This window comes from Ursus arctos, chromosome X (genome assembly GCF_023065955.2).
Source record: "Ursus arctos isolate Adak ecotype North America chromosome X, UrsArc2.0, whole genome shotgun sequence".
NCBI lineage: Eukaryota > Metazoa > Chordata > Mammalia > Carnivora > Ursidae > Ursus > Ursus arctos.
In genome coordinates, this window is record NC_079873.1 from 103,658,411 (window position 1) to 103,674,254 (window position 15,844).

Below are 15,844 nucleotides of genomic sequence, written 5' to 3' on the forward strand. Positions count from 1 at the left end.
GACTTGACGTCACTTAATTTCTTGGAGCCTTGGTTTCCCTATCCTCTTGGAAAGGCAGCCTAGTGGCATTGAAAGAACATTAACTTTGGAGTCAGACCAACCTGACTCAAAATTTCAATTACTTTACAAACTAACTAGGGGCCCTTGAACCAGTTACTTAATTCCTATGAAGCACAATTACCTTATGTATAAATAGGGGTATATATAATAGGAGCTCCTACCACACAGAGTGGTGGTGAGGACTAATTGAAAGCATGCATGTAAAACACTGAATGTAATGCCTGGCACACAGTAATCATGAAATAATCAGTTCCCATTATTATAATATGCTGGGGGAAAGGCAGGGAATGTTTGGAAATAGAAGGGTTTTATTTTCCTTTTCAGCTCTTTATATGCCTGACATTACATTTCATAGGAATGCAAACTCAAAAAATACTTATATGTAAACAATAATTATGATATCGCTCTGTGATACCTGTTATATGCCTCTCCAGTATTGCTCACTAAATTTGGTATGATCAAATTTACAGAACAATGAAATAGCAGAGGAGGTAAATTATATACTCCTTGAGATCTCAGGCATCTCTCTGAGCTTCAGTTTTCCCATCTGTAAAATGTGGCTAAGAACAGCTACTTCACAGGGCTGTCGTGGAAATTAAATGAAAATGTGTAGAAGGCATTTTGTACAGAACAGGCAGAAAACAAACGTCAGCTCCATTTCCCTGCTCCCTTCTATAAAAATGGGAATAATAAAGAATCAACCTCACCGGGTTATTATAAGGAGGAAGCCAGGTAAATATACATGGAAAGTTTGTAAACTGTAAGACCCCCAATACCAGCTTTATGGAACATTCGTTATGTACAAGGCACTGTACAGTTAACAAATGTTAATCAATTAAGTAAACATTAAGTGTCTCCTATATACAGGACACTATTTTAGGTGTTATGAGTAATCCAGAGAGGTGAGGGCTATGGGAATGGTTGAGTGACTCCACACAAGAACAGAACATTAAGGACGGGTCCTTGAGGGATGCTCCCATTTAGGGTGCCAGAGGAAAGTGCAGAGAAATAATGAGAAATCATTGATAAGAACACTAGTCTAGCACAGTATCTTCAAAGCCATACAGGAGAGTTTGAATGTCTGTGTGGGCTATGGGGCAGAAGAAACCCATGGGGAAAATGAAGATGAATAGGCAGGTGACAGAGAGGGATACCAAACAGGCAGAAATCTGAGAGGTGAGTCCTGGGAGGTGCAGCTATGGGAAGAGGGACTTGCCACGTGGTCAAGAGGACCGAGCACTCATGAGGGGCCACCATGTGTAGAAGTAGGAGGTGATGAGGGCTTTCAGTAGTGGGTGTGGAGTTGCAAGAAGTAAAATAGTGAGTGGATAGCAGAGAGCATCCATTTGCAAAGCTTTGCAGACCCAAGAGCAGGTAGAGAAAGGCTGAGGGAAAGACTGTGTTTCATGGAGAAGACAGAGATATGTGTAGGCACAGAGAAGGAGTCAGGGGAAGGCGAGAGACTGAAGGGACAATGGAGTGAGAAGCTCGTTGGTGGCTGAGGTGGCTGCAGTAAAAGGGGCTGAGCATTCACTGGGGAGGGCCCCAGAGAGGGTCCTTTCTTTTTTGAAGGGAGGAGGGAAGGACAAAGAACAGATTTTGCCAAGGTTTGGCATTCTGTCCTTGAACCTGGCCTTGGGTGGTATTAGCCCATAATTTCATTGCTTCTCATTATCACTGAGTAGATTTAAGGGGCAATCTCTGATGACAGCAAGATTTGTGATTTGGTGGCTCTCTCCCTGGAGAGGTGGAAGGAAGCTGTGGCCCCATTACCAGGAAACTGGACCCCAGACCCTGGCCCAGCCAGGAGAGCTTACCATCTAGGACCTGTATCCATGCCACACAGTCTCTTCTTCCCCAGTCTTCTTCCTGAAATCAGAGCCCCTCTTGGAAACAAAGTCATGGCCATGGCCACTCAGAGGCTCACTCAAGTTTTGCTGTTAAGGCAGTGGGGGGGGGGGGGGGTCCAGGGTCCTGTGACCTGGCCAAATGTTTCTTCCTTTAAGGACAGGAAAAGGACTTTCTGAATATAGTCTGGTCTTCAGCTTTTGGACATGCACACACAGCCTGTTGAATGCATCATACTGGCCTTACTACCATTTGATCTGGCCCCAGCTATGCCCTTCCCCACAAGCATGGCTGATCTCTGGTCCTAGGCAGATACAGTTCTTGTGGCCCCCTTCTTGCCTTGCCCCTTAGCTTACATTCTGACAAGTCTCTTGGGATTTGGAGGGTGGAACAGCAGGGCAGTTATACACTGTGGGTGGTTGAAAGCAGGAGAGGGGAGCCTTGGGCTGGTGCCAGACTCAAAGCAGCTTGGCAAATAGAGCTAGCCCTTAGCATCTTTTGTCCTGGGGCCAGCTCTAGTGCTCATATATGCCTCCACAGTGCCCAGGAGGTAGGAATGTAGGGGAGAAGGACAAACAACTCACTAGCTAGGGAAAATTAGGGCTCTGGAGCTAGACCTGAGTCCTTTTTTTAGACTTGAGTTGTTGCAGGATTGAGTTATAGTGGAGAAAGACTTATTGCATTGACAAATGGAAATTAACAAAGGAGGTGATTAAAAGTGAGAGAAGCTACAGGCTCAGAAATGTCAGAGAATTCCTTCTTGCATTTTCCTCTCCCCTTCTCCCTCTTCTTTTTCTCCCTCCCACTTTGCTCTTCTCCCTTCCTTTCCTCTGCCCTCCTTCTGCTTGCTCCATCCACCCCCACCCACAGCTACTGATGTGATTTCTCATGATCTACAGTCAAATGCCATTAATCCTGACAGGCTCACGAGGGTCCAGCTAAGCTGTCCCATGAACCAATCCTGTGAGCAGACAGACCAGGGGAAGTGGCAGGCAGACCCCCCCCACCCCGCCCCCTCAAGGGTAATGGCAGCTAAACCAATGAACCAGAGTGGCTGCCCCACAAATGATCAGTAAAATCACTTGGGGTCCAGGAAAGATGGGAAACTCCTCAGCAAACAGTGCTCAGGACATTTTCCGTGACCTCCTCTGCCACGAATGTCCATGGCGCACCAGCCACACAGGCCTGGACTGACTCTGCTCTCAAGGTACCGCTCCCAGATTCTGCCTGGCCCATCTCAGTTTCAGAGGGAGGTCATTCATTCCAATGGGATGTGACAGGTGCCATCTTCAGGCATCTGGCTCTGCTCCCAGCAGCAGGGACTATCGCTGACTGCAAATCCCCCGAGTGCCATGCTGGTCTGAAGAGAGCAAGCCCTAGGATGAGCAGATGACCTTTCAAGAGCCCACGAACCCAAGGTGGGATGACAGAGTGAAATAATGGATGGAGCCCTGGACTAGAGGGCTGGACACTTGGCTTCTAGTCCCATTTCAGCTGCTAACTTGCTGGGCGATGTTGGGTAAGTCACTTTCCTTCCGTGAATCTCAGTGTCCCCCCAGATGTGAGGAGGTTGGACTAGGTTATCTCTAATGACACTTTCAGCCCTGATAAGCAAACCCAGAATTTTTTTTTAAAAATCTATTTTTGGAAAAATTCTGATTCAAATTTTTGGGGGAGTCCTTCTCTAGGGCTTCCATTTAGCTGCTTTGCCACCAAATCCATCACCCTAAACTCCCACTCAGCACACACAGCCATTTCTCAGCACCCCAGCTTCATCGAAGACATCAAAACCACTCAGGGGTCCTGCCTGCCTCTCTTGCTGAGCTAGTTCTCTGCTTGATGCTGGGTGCTGAGAATCCTGAGGTGGGACCCTGTGGGAGGGGATGTGCCATTGACCCCCAGATTTTAGCATAGGCATTTAGGGTGGCTACCTAGAAGGAGAGATTTCTCCCAAGTCTGTATTTTCAAACTTTTTAACATATAATAAAATTGAAAGAATGGTACATAAATACTCGTACATACCCTCATTAACAATTTGCCATATTCACAAGCTCTCTTTCTCTCTTCCCTCCCTCTCACCTCCACCCTTGCTCTGGCTCACGCTCTCCTTCTGAAAGTATATTGCAGATATCATGACACTTCCCTCTTAAATACTTCAGCACGTATCTCCTAAGAATAAGGATGTTCTTAGCCGGGAAGCTTTTTTTAAGGGCTCTGCAATTCTCAGCTAGGGGGAATGTCTTCAGTCTCTGGAGTGCATATATGAGGTCTAAAGACCAGATTTCAGTCTGGATATGGGTAGTGCGAGAAGGAGCCAAGCACAAGAGAAGGAGGCACAAACAATGGTTCAAGTTTCCAAATAAAAGAAAGAAAGAAAGAAAGAAAGAAAGAAAGAAAGAAAGAAAGAAAGAAAGAGGAAAAAGCAGAATGATCTTGGGCGAGTTGCTTCCTTTCCTTGAGCTTCAGTTTCTTCATCTATAAAATGGGGATTGTGTTAGTCTCTGTCCTGCCAACCTTCCAAAGCAGTATGAGGTTTAGATGTGAAAATAGATTATGAGAGCACACTGGGAGCTGCCACACTTAAACATGTAAGGGCAAGTGATTTGCAGAGATGACCTTCTGAGCAGGTAGAGCTCAGTAGCGATACTTCCCTGGCCCCAGGCCTGAAAGTGTCTCTGTTAACACATGGAAGTGTAGTCCCCCTGCTCAGCCCCCAAAACTCTTGTTACTGGAAGCCCCAGAATTTTCATCTCTAATGGAAATCTCCGTGGCTGGCATCTCTTGCTGTTTTTCAAAGACCTAAACACACACCCCAGTTTTTTCTAGTTCTTTTTTCAGATAAATCCAATTTCTCTTATTGATAATGGCACAAAACTGAAAGATCACTTCTCTACTTTTTCTTCTTTCTGGTATTTCTTTCTGTGCTCCCCCTTATTTTCTACTATTTCCCCCAAACTTGTTGACACTTCTAGAGTTGGAAAATTCTCTCATCCTGCCTACCCTTAGCTCAAAGAGCAAAATGCTTTACAAAATTAAGTGAGCATTTGGGATTTTTAACTTGATTTTATCTTTTCATTCAACCAGAGGGGGTATGTGTGTGGGAGATGCACTTGTCAACTAAAAGCAATTTCTCTGCCTCCCTGGGGACTGAAGTGTAATTGTAGCTCTGTCTTCCTGGTGTCAGGATGAAACCTGCATTCTCCTGAGTGGTGTCAGCACACTGACAGACAGCTCCTGGGATCTAGTGTGGGGTACTGGAAAAGAATGGGGTGGTAACAGGAGGGGAGAACAAGATCCGGAAGCTGGTCTTGGCTCATCTCTCCTCCTCTGGCTGGCTTTGGGCTAGTCACTTATTGTCTTTTGCCTCAGCTTTTCTAACTGAAAAAACAGGAATGATTCACTCCCATTTCTACCTCGCAAAGATAGTGCCAGGACCTTGTCAGGTTTTGGTTATATGAAAATGTTTGGAAGCAATAGAGTTCTGAAAGGAAGAATGTGCTCTGGAAGCAGTGGATCCTAGGAATGCTAAGTAGCTAGAAAGGAACTTCAAGTTTTCCTTGTATAACCCCATTTGAGAAATGAGGAAGCTTGCCCACCCCCATAATTTTGCTATGTTTACCATGAGCCCAGATAAATCTTTCCCAAACAGAGAGGCAGAGAGGCAAAGTCCTGAGGCCCTAAGGCTAATAGCCCCTTTGCGAGAGCACATATGATCCCTGTGCACACCATGTAAGCCTTCTAATGGGACTCCTCAAAAGGAGGCACTGGGAGACAGTATTGCTAATCTACAAATTCTGTCCACGGCCCTGGAGGCAGAGTCCTTTGTCATTTCACCCCTGACATCTCCAAGACCTTCATAACAACCTGTTGAGGGAGAGGAGTAGGGGGATGGGGATCCCCATTACATAGAGGAGGAGCCTGGCACTCAGCTTGGGTAGCAGACCTACTTGCACTAAACCAGCCAGTCGCTCCTGAATCGGCATTGTTAAAGCACATCCAAAGTGATTCTGACACATCCGGTCCAATGGGCCACGTTTTGTGAAACCCTGATTCATGACAAGCTTTCATTCTTGGAATCTCATTTAATTAGCAACTGTTTGCCTGGGTGGCAAGTACTTTTGAGCTTCAGGAAAAAAAGCTAGAAAGGTCTGGAGCCTTCCTTCTCACAGTCAACAAGCCCCTAGCTTGATTTCATCATTGTGCCTTCTTCTCAGTTAAAATGTGTTTTCTTCTTGCTAAAGACCTCATGGTAGACAGTGACCTAAGAAAGGAACAGGGTGCTTGGCTCTTAACTGAATTGCAGCGAAAGACCCTGCAGACGCAACAAGCTGTCAAGCTCTAGGCTGTCAGGGTGAGGGCATATATACCCAACATGCCTCCTGTGGGCACACACCTTAGGGTGAGAGGTTGCAAATCCAGGCTAGCAGGGTTCGAACGGCGTGAGGCAGGTGCTAAGGGCCTCTACATTCTTGGGAACGAGGGGTCATAACTGGTTATGTGCCTCCACACAGGAAAGGAGTCCTGCATTTTACTCACAGCCCAACCTTCAGCTTTTTCTGGGTCACCAAATCCAGCCCCAGTGCCCTTCACCAATAGCACAACCCCAGCTGAAAGGCAGCAGTCACTCCGCTATCCTTTCTTCAGCAAAGACAAGGTTACAGATTTTCTTTTCCGTAAGTGGTACTTTTAACTCCAGAAATAATATATGTTTATTAAAGAAAGTTTGGAAAATACTAAAATATGGAAATAATAAAACAGTCAAAAATTGCCCATAATTGCATTGCTTAATTATGATCAATATTAAGATTCTGGTGTGTTTCCTGTTAGCCTTTTTTTCCCCATGTATAGGCTTATTATTTATTTGTACCGTTTATATAATAATGTGCACGTATTTTGCATTTTGATTATTTTTCATTTAAAATAATCACAAGTGTATTTTCTGGTTATCATATAGGCTTTCAAATTTTACACTTAAAAATAATTGTGCAATCATTCACTGAGTGAACCAACATTATATACATAGCTCAATATCTAGCTTACAGAGAACATTTGATAAATATTTGTCGAATGAATGGATGCATTCCCCTTTTATGTGACATTTAGTTAAGGGTAAAGATTTTCAAAGGAAACTGAACACTAAGTAATTAAGCGGCAGAGGAGGTGGGTCAAAAAAAGGGGGGGAGAATTGCTATTCAACTGTTAAGTAATTTTCTTGAGAATTCTGAACTTACATTTCTCCCTCTCTTTTTTTTCCTCCAAAGAGTCGGCCTTGGTTGGTCTGGAGCTTGTTCACAACTATTAATACCCCCATGTTACAGATGAGGAAACTAAGTCTCAGAAAGGCTTCCTAAATAATTTTCCTGAGATTACATTGCTAGTACATAGCAGAATTGGACTTCCAACCTAGGTGTGTGAGCATCCTTAGCTTTGTCCCTTTACCACATCGCATCTCTTGCAGAAAAAGGCAGCAAAGAAGGATAGCTGTCATGAGTTTGTGCCTCTAGTAGAGGTATTCTGGAAACAGAGAAACTTCAGTTACTGAGGCCCATTGGATGGGACTGGGCAGGCAGCCTCCCCATGAGGGAGCCAAAGAAAAGCTTGTTCAGCTGGGAAAAAAGAAAAGAAAAGAAAAGAAACTCATTGACGCCATGACAAAAGCTGGTGGTGGATAAGCTCATGGGAAGAGGTAAGGCCGAGATTTCAATATCCAAGGCCTGAAACTGGACATTTCTAGATGTCAGACTTGTTTGGCTTGGATGACTGGGTATTTGTACAGCAGAAATTGGTAAAACAGCAGGTCTGGTGAATGTTTGTTGTCTTTGATTGCTTTTAGAAAACAGAGAAAATTGGAAATGATTTTAAAATTGGTGCAAAGGCAAAGAGATACCATGTTTCCCAGAAAGGAAGGACAATGAATGGAAGGAAGCCCTTTAAACTGAGTAGATCTCAACTCTGCTAAGAATTGCATGACAAAGTACAGGTGACTCTTCCCTGTTATGCACCCCTTCAGCCGCATTAATGCTAATATCAGTGGTTAACAAGGCAAATGTAATAACTGCGCTCCCCAAAGGACCTGTGATTGCAGTTTCCACTCCTTAGGCCTGCAATCCAGTAGTTGGAAGAGGATTTTTCATATTTCTTGCTACCTCCTCACTAGAATTTTGATGGACAGAGCCCCATCTTCCCAGTGGAGAAAAACAAGGCACAGAGTCACCTCCCTACAACTGCCAATGGAGGACTGGGGGAGAAATTAATTTGGGCTCCTGGACTTAAGCAGCTCAGGGCTGGTTTACTACTACCAGATCCCCTAAACACTGAACCCATTATGGTACATGCCCCCATATGTATTTAAAATTTAAAAATACAAAGTCACAGAAGAAGTGTAATAAAATCCAACACAGTACCACCCCCATCGAAATATCAAATATCAAATTCTTTCTAAAAATAAATGTTGGTGCCCCTTCTATGCCAGTGCCCTGAGCAAAAAGTATAGGCGATGGAATCTGTAAGTCATCGGCACCTGGGGGTACCCCATACTTATACATACTTGATAACTGCGTTCTTTCATCTCACTTGGAGATCAACCCCCTAAAAAAGAAGTTTCCCAGGAAGCATAGCATCTCCCTCCTGCCTGAAGGAACCGCAGGGCAGGGACAGTAAAATTACTCTCAGCTTTGGGGCTCCTTGGGGGGCAAAGCTCTTTTCGCCTACTCACATTCTTGGTTCTGTAGAATGGAACAGTGACCTAAAATCGGATTTGGAGCTACCCAGGGCTGAGGTACGTTCCCAAGTGCTGAGGCAGTCCCTCCCCTTCCGATTCAGGGCTCTTGGGGCAGACACTGCTTCCCCCCTAGACTGGGTCTCCCGAGGGCTGAGATGATGTGTCCCCACAAACGTGGGGGTTTGAAGCGCTGGGATACAGCCTCCCCCCTCTGATCTGAGGCTCCCTGGGACAGGTGCACCATCTGGCCTGCAAATTCCGGCTCCTGGGAATGGGCCCTCTTTTATGCACCCGATCAAGGGCTTCTGGGGGCACAGACCTCCCTTCCCACTCAGATTCGGGGCTCACCGGGGCTGAGGTGGCGTCTCCCTTCAGACTCGGGGCTCCCCGGGGTGGGGGCAGGGTCCCTCCCTCAGAGTGAGCTCCCCGGGACAGGAGCTGCATCCTGGCCTCCCTCCGGGTGGGGGAAGGGGCTGCGGGGCCGGCGGCCTCTCCTCCGGCGGGAGGGGGGGCTCCCCTGAGGCCCTGCCCCCTTCGTGACAAGCCCGAGGTGTCCGGTGACCAAGACACTCCGATCTGGGTGCAGGGTGCGGCTCAGGGCGTGGTCACCAGTCACCGGGGGCTACTTAGGGCGGCCCTGTGCGGGGACCGCGCGGAAGCCAGCTTGAGGCGGCCGGCACTCGGCGCGGGTCATGGCGTGGATCCTGGACTGCCTTTTCGCCTCGGCCTTTGAGCCCCGCCCCCGCCGTGGTGAGTGGGGCCCACGGAGCCGGGGGGGGGGGGGCAGGGGTGCTCGGGCCCCGGGTGACCGGCGGCTGTAGCCCCGGCTGCGCGCCCTGGGGCTTGGCTCGCCGCCCCCTCGCCTCCCTTCCCGCTGGCTTTTAGCTAATTGTTCTGGCTCCAGGGACTGCCCCGTCGAGGCCCCGCATAAATCACCAGCTTTGCCGGGAACCGCGAGCAATCGCGCTAATGGCCCGGCTGGACGCTGGGCGAGCGCGGGGGCGGAGTCGCTGGCTCGGCCGCGCGGGGGGAGAAGGCGGAGCGCTGGGGCCCCGACGCGCCGTCCCACAACCCAAGGGTCCTAAAGCCCCGAGGGGCACCGTCTCTGGCTGGGCGGCCAGGGCCCAGGGACTCTGAAGTTGGGGAGGGGGCTGTTCTTTTGCCCGAAGCTTGTCCCTCGCATCCCAGTCTTAACTACGGAATATCACCGTGGGCCCCTTAGAGTCGTCGAATTCAACCCCTTCATTTAAGAGATGGCGACATTGAAGCCCAGAGACGGCAAAGGCCTGCCCAAGGTCATACAAGGAGTTGGCAGCAAATCTGGTTCGGTTGAAGCCCTGCCAACTGCCCACTGCCCCAAACTGCCCAGGGGCGGAGGCCTGGGGTCTTTAGTCTGGGTCTATCCTTGGATGCTTGAAATCAGTGCTCAGCTCCCCTTTCCCTGTGGAGTTGAGGCCATAGGTGTGCAAAGATCACAGCACAGATCCAAATACGTGGGTGGCATTTCACCCTTTCCTGGAACTGTTTCTATGAAGCACATTTTGGAAACCGGTTATTTTTTTTTCCTCCTTAAAGTTTCAGGAGACTGATTTTTTTTCTTTTTGAGATTTCCCAGGACCCCCACCCACACTGTCCTTCACTCCCCCTTGGTAGGCTCCACCCCTTCCAGGCTGCCACCTGCCCCCACTGCCACCTGTTTTTCCATAGTCTCCACCTCCAAAATCTATATTAGTTAGAGTGCGTCATTGGTCACCAGCCATAGACCAAACCTGGGGCTGTCTCCTCTTTCCTCTGCCCCCTCACAGGCAGGGGAGGAGAGGCAGAGAGAGGGTGGGCCTCAGCAACTTATTTCAGTAAAAACTTGTTTTTAGTCCTTGTCAGCCTCAGCACCCTGCTGAGAACCATCCCAGGAGTCTGACATACTGCTAAGGGACTACAGCATGCTTAGCAAATCCAAGTACAGTCTCTGGCAAGCCACAAGATCTCTGAGAAGGAAAGAGATCTGCATACACACAGAAAGTTTAACTTTTTGTTCTGTACGTTCTTTCGGATCAATGTGATCCTGGTAAATTGGGAAAAAAGGGGGGAGGGAGTTTTATAAATGCCTTTTAAGGCCTTACGGTTCAGGCACCCCATCCTCAAAATGGGGTAGGGAGAACCGTTCTACCCCTACCTGGCCTAGAAGGTTGTCGTGTGACTCCAATGAGATCAAGGATAAGAATTTTCCTTTATGAATAACCTCATTGGGAGGGGGTTAGTATCACACAAGGAAGCCCATCCCCATCTAATGACACCCTTGTCTATTAGAATTTGAAGGCTTTTCCTTAAACTGAACCCAAATCTATGTCCTTCTGGCCCCGGCGCTGATCTTCCATGGGAACAGTGCCAGTCCTCCCCGTTCCCTCACCCCCACTCACCCCTGTTCTTATCCAGGCCAAACTTCCCCAGTTCCTTCATCTGTTTAACATGAGACATGGCTGCAAGGCTCCTACCTGCATCTAGCTGCTCTTCTTTGAGCGTGCTCCAAGTTGTGAATGCCTAGTGACCTGGCCAAAAGAGGATTTCCAGCTGTGCCCCTGTAAATATAGTCCTGCATGGCTGACTTTCCCTCTTTTGGAAGCATACATTACACTCATGGTACACAGATATGTAGCCATAAATACTCACATACGTACACATTCCCACACCCACACATGCCCACATACAAATCACGAATGCACAAACACACATGCTTCACACGCATCACGTACTTTTCACGTACAGTGCAATACGCCCACACCACACATGCATACCCCACACACAAATCCCATAAACATGCCAAACAGTTCACACAAATAGTTTATTTATATTGGACGTACTTTCAACCAAAGGTTCCTTAAAAAAAAATAAGTAAACCCAAGTTCTTTTCAGAGTCTCCATTCTGTATTTAGCTGGTGTTTGAACCCAAGTGCAAGATTTTAGATTTGGTACTGAATTTCCAGTCTGGTAAGACCTGTCCCCCCACATATGCCAGGGGCACACCACTGCCTACACCAGCTCTATCACTCATCCAATGGCAGCCAATACCTGTGACGCACTTCCCAGATGCTTGGCCCTAGACTCAGTCCTTTACGTGCATGATCTCACTTAAGTCACGCAACATCACTCTGCAATAAGTGATTAGTCTTTGGGTACAGTTTTTTTGACCAGGTAAGAGCCCATTCATTGCATTCCCCCTGACAAATGCCATGCAATACGAAGGGTAACTATTGATATTCTGTAGGGTTATAATTGCCCTGGGTGCCTCCCTTTGGATGCCTTCCAGAAATCCTCTGGAGTCAGAGATGGGGGGAAGTAGCTGGCCACTGACTGGAAAGAGTGGGGGAAGTATTCTCAATGTTCTCTTACTCACCAACCCCTGCTTTCCCAGGAGATAGTTGGTATATCAGAGTAATCTTTTGAGGGTGGCAATGGACAATGGACAACCATATGAAGATATCTGGATGAGGCATCATTGCGATCTGGGAAGAATGGTGGCCCAGAAAGGTTTTTTTTCCCCCTGAGAAAGGGACAGCACGATTGACCCACTTGAAATTCTCTCTTCCAGTTCGCTTTTGGCATTGGATTCAGCCTCAGACAGTTGGACTTCTGTAAAGCAGCCAAATCTCTAAAGCTGAAGGGACCCTGGGGCCCACTTTACATACAAATTTGATCTTTTCTTGGAGATGGGACCCAATCAATTTGCTAAGACCAGGCCTGGTTGAGCTGTAACAGGATAATTTTTCAGAGCTGGGGCAAGTTTGCCAGTGCAATACCCCACTCCCCTGATCATGCTATCAGACTAGCACCCCAATTCATCAATGGCAGGACTTCCCAAAATTCCTTTGTAAATCATTTATTTGTACCTCAAAAGACATTTCCCTGTATGAAAAACAAATGTGATGCTCTTGAGCTTAGGTTTCTGGGTTAGCTCACACTTTACCCACCATGTGGCTAAAATACAGAATCTGCATGATGAAAACTGGCTGAAAATAACACTCTCGCAAAAAGTACCGCAAGCTCCAGCAGTAGAGCTGACATTCATCAAGCTTAAATATCAAATGGCGAAAAGCATATTGGGTGCTGATAGAGCAGGACACCGGGTCCCTGAGGGTGATGACGGCAATGGTGAAAGCAACATTGTTCCTTTCTTCACGCATATCTACTAAGATAACCTAAATGCCCAACACTAGCGGACTGGTTAAACAGACTCTATGACGTAACACTTGTTAGACTAGTCTACAGCCATAAAGATGGTGTTCATGAAGACTATGTAGCAATGTGGGAAACTGTATGATTACAATTGTGTCAAGTATGCATTTTTGAAAGACTGGAAGAAAATTCAACAAGGTGAAGTAAGAGATTCTATTAAGTGGGTGCTATAATAGTTATTTCTGTTTCTTAAAACCTTTATCAAAATTGTTTTTACATTACTCTTGTAATTTAAAAATGTTTTAAAAAGGTTAATACGGGGCCTATGATATGCAAATAGCCCAGACGATGACCTAGAATCCCACTATACAGTGTTTAATCTAAGGGCTTTTTTTCCTTTAAGTTTTAGTTTAAATGTAACGACTAGATCAGGTCAGCCAAACGTGGTCTCCCCAGTGACTATGCAGTGTCCTCTAAAACTGGGTGGGAAGAAGCAGAACTGGTTTGAGTCCCAGGCATGCTTTTGCAGTGTTGCTGTAAGCAAGTTATTTTAACCTCTCTTCAAATGATATAATAATGCCTACATTTCCAGGTTATAAATAAGAATAATCATATTCATATGGTAATATCAATTACATTAAATACCCTCTATGGCTCAGGTATCAAAAGATGTGCTTTGTTCCTTCTCCAAATATTTACTGTGGGCCAGTCATTTCACATAAATGATTTCATTTTACATTCATTACAACTCTCTGAGGTAAGTATTATTATCATTATTTTAAAGACAAAAGCTCAAAAACAAACAAACAAGCAAACAAAAAGACAAAAGCTCAGAGAAGTTAAGTAACTTGTCCGCTGCCACACAGTGGCTGAGCAAGGATTCTGACCCTGTTTGGTGTGATTTCAAAGCTTGAGTGAGATTAAAATAGATAACATTTGCAAAGCTCCGAGCCCTGGGCTGATATACAGCAGACACTTGCTAGGTGGTCAGTATGATGTTGATGCTGTTCCCTTGCCCAGAGTCCAAATTCTGGTCTTTGACCTATTTGATTACTTACAAATTCCTTTCTGTGAAGAAGCACACACTTCAACTGGAAGATGTAGTGCAAATACCACCTGTGTCCTCACCCCTGGGGCTCTGAGTCACTAGGAAACACTTTCTGTTTCCTTCTGGCAGTATCATTTGTTCTCACATGTATCAGCAGAAGTAGGTAGATAGCATGTTTGATGAGCCCTGGCAGCTACTGTCATGTCTCAGATACATCTCTTGAGAAACCACGCAGCTTCCTCGGGATGGGCACCCAATACCCAGCCACTGGTAGGTCCCTGCACTCAGGGAAGCTTCTTAAATGGCCAGGGACTATTCTAAACCCCTGCTTCACCAGAGGTACTATATGGCTGACCCTTCATTGCTACCCCTCCCTCTTCCCTCCTCCAAGCAGAGGCTACAGGGCCTCCTCAGAAGCAGAGATGGTAGGTGCTGGAGAAGTTTTTCTAAATTCCTAAATCCTCAGAGGGACTCACGAAGAGATAATGTTGCATGCTGGAGTCTCGGGGTCAGTGAGGGGTAGCATGCAGGATGAATAAGAGGGGTGAGGGGAAGGGAGAAGGTGAAGGCATCTTCCAGAGACTGGGAACGCCCGGAGCCCAGCCTCTCAGAGCTTTTTCCAGCCTCAAATCTCAATACTTCTCTACTCAGTAGCCCCTTTACCCTTCCCTGGGATTATATCGACCCCCTACACTCAACTTTTTAACCTTGCCCTACCACTTCTTGCTTAAATCCAGCTTCAGCTTGTAGTGACTTTCTTTTGTCTCTAGAGGGAGGCAACAGCACCAGGGAGGAAAGGGCACAGATTGGGGTCTTCTCTCACCTTACCATTTTCGGCAAAGGATAGATTTTACTTTCTCTTAACTGCGAACAGATAAACAACTAACTGGAACTGTATCTGGTGTGCTGCAAAGTATATCTCAGAAAAATACCCATCATCTCTCTCCTTATCACCCCATCTACCTCCCAACCTTGGTGGCTACTAGAGAAAGGGTGGCTTTTGAAACCCTTTTTAATTTCTAGGGTAGTGGTGAATAAACAAAACAGGAGTCAGGAATCGTGGGGGCAGTTTCTCCAGGAAATAGTCATGCTGTCATTCCCTTGAGAACCATGGCACATATTTAAGAGACAGGGTCGGGACTGGGTCTGCAGTGAGGGTTGGAGAGCTTAGTCCATAACTGGGGGGTGTGTGTGTGGGGGGAGTCTAGACACTGGGCAGGTAGTTTGAAACTTTCCTACATGGAGTATTACCACTGAAACCTTGGTCTCATTAACACTGCCAGGAGAAACTGCAGAGTGAGAATTGGACTAAGGGTCCAGTTCTTCCCGGGCTGCATTAGGCTGATCAAAACACTGTCCTAAAAGAAGAGGGGCCATTTCAAGAGTGTCAGACACATCAGTAATGAGGAAAATTGGCAGCTCAGTCAGGCGACTTCAGTCTCTGAACAATGTGGTTAAGACACTCTGGGGTATATGATAAGGGGGGGAGTAAGTGAGGGGGGAACTAACCTTTTCTTAAACATGTACTGTGCGTGTTAGGCATTTGGCTGGCGCTTTCCATATTCTACCCCTTTCAGTCATCTGAGCATTTCTAAGGCAGATGTTAATATCTCCAACTTACAGATGAAGAAACAGATCCAGAGAGATGAAGTAACCTTCCCAAAATCACACAGCAAGTTAGCGATGGAGCTGGGATATAACTCCAAGTTGTCTCACTTCAAAGCTCCTCTGCCCCCATGGAAAAGGCAAAGATTCTCATCTGTAAAGAGCTTTACTGTCATGGGAAAAACCAAGATCTCTCTCCACAATAAAATACACATTTGCTCTTTGCCCCTACAGGTTGTTTTTAGTATGAAAATAAGCAAAGTTCTGTTTACATTTGAAAGTAATGGGGGGTTATTAAAGCATTTTTCCACCTTCACAATTCCCCATATAATCCTCATGTTATGAACTCCAAAGAGACAGAGAGATGTACAGTGGGGATTTTAAGCTCCAAG

General features: G+C 46.5%; 1 protein-coding gene across 1 annotated transcript in view; it reads left to right on the forward strand.

Annotated features, from left to right (window-relative positions):
* Window positions 1-9,207: 9,207 nt before the first annotated feature.
* ARHGAP36 (Rho GTPase activating protein 36) overlaps window positions 9,208-15,844 on the forward strand; it is a 30,776-nt gene continuing 24,139 nt past the window's right edge. Inside the window, exon 1 of the mRNA XM_026520595.4 lies at window positions 9,208-9,379. Coding sequence (XP_026376380.1) covers window positions 9,322-9,379 — 58 coding nt within the window. The 5' untranslated portion in view covers window positions 9,208-9,321. The remainder of the gene's footprint in view (window positions 9,380-15,844) is intronic.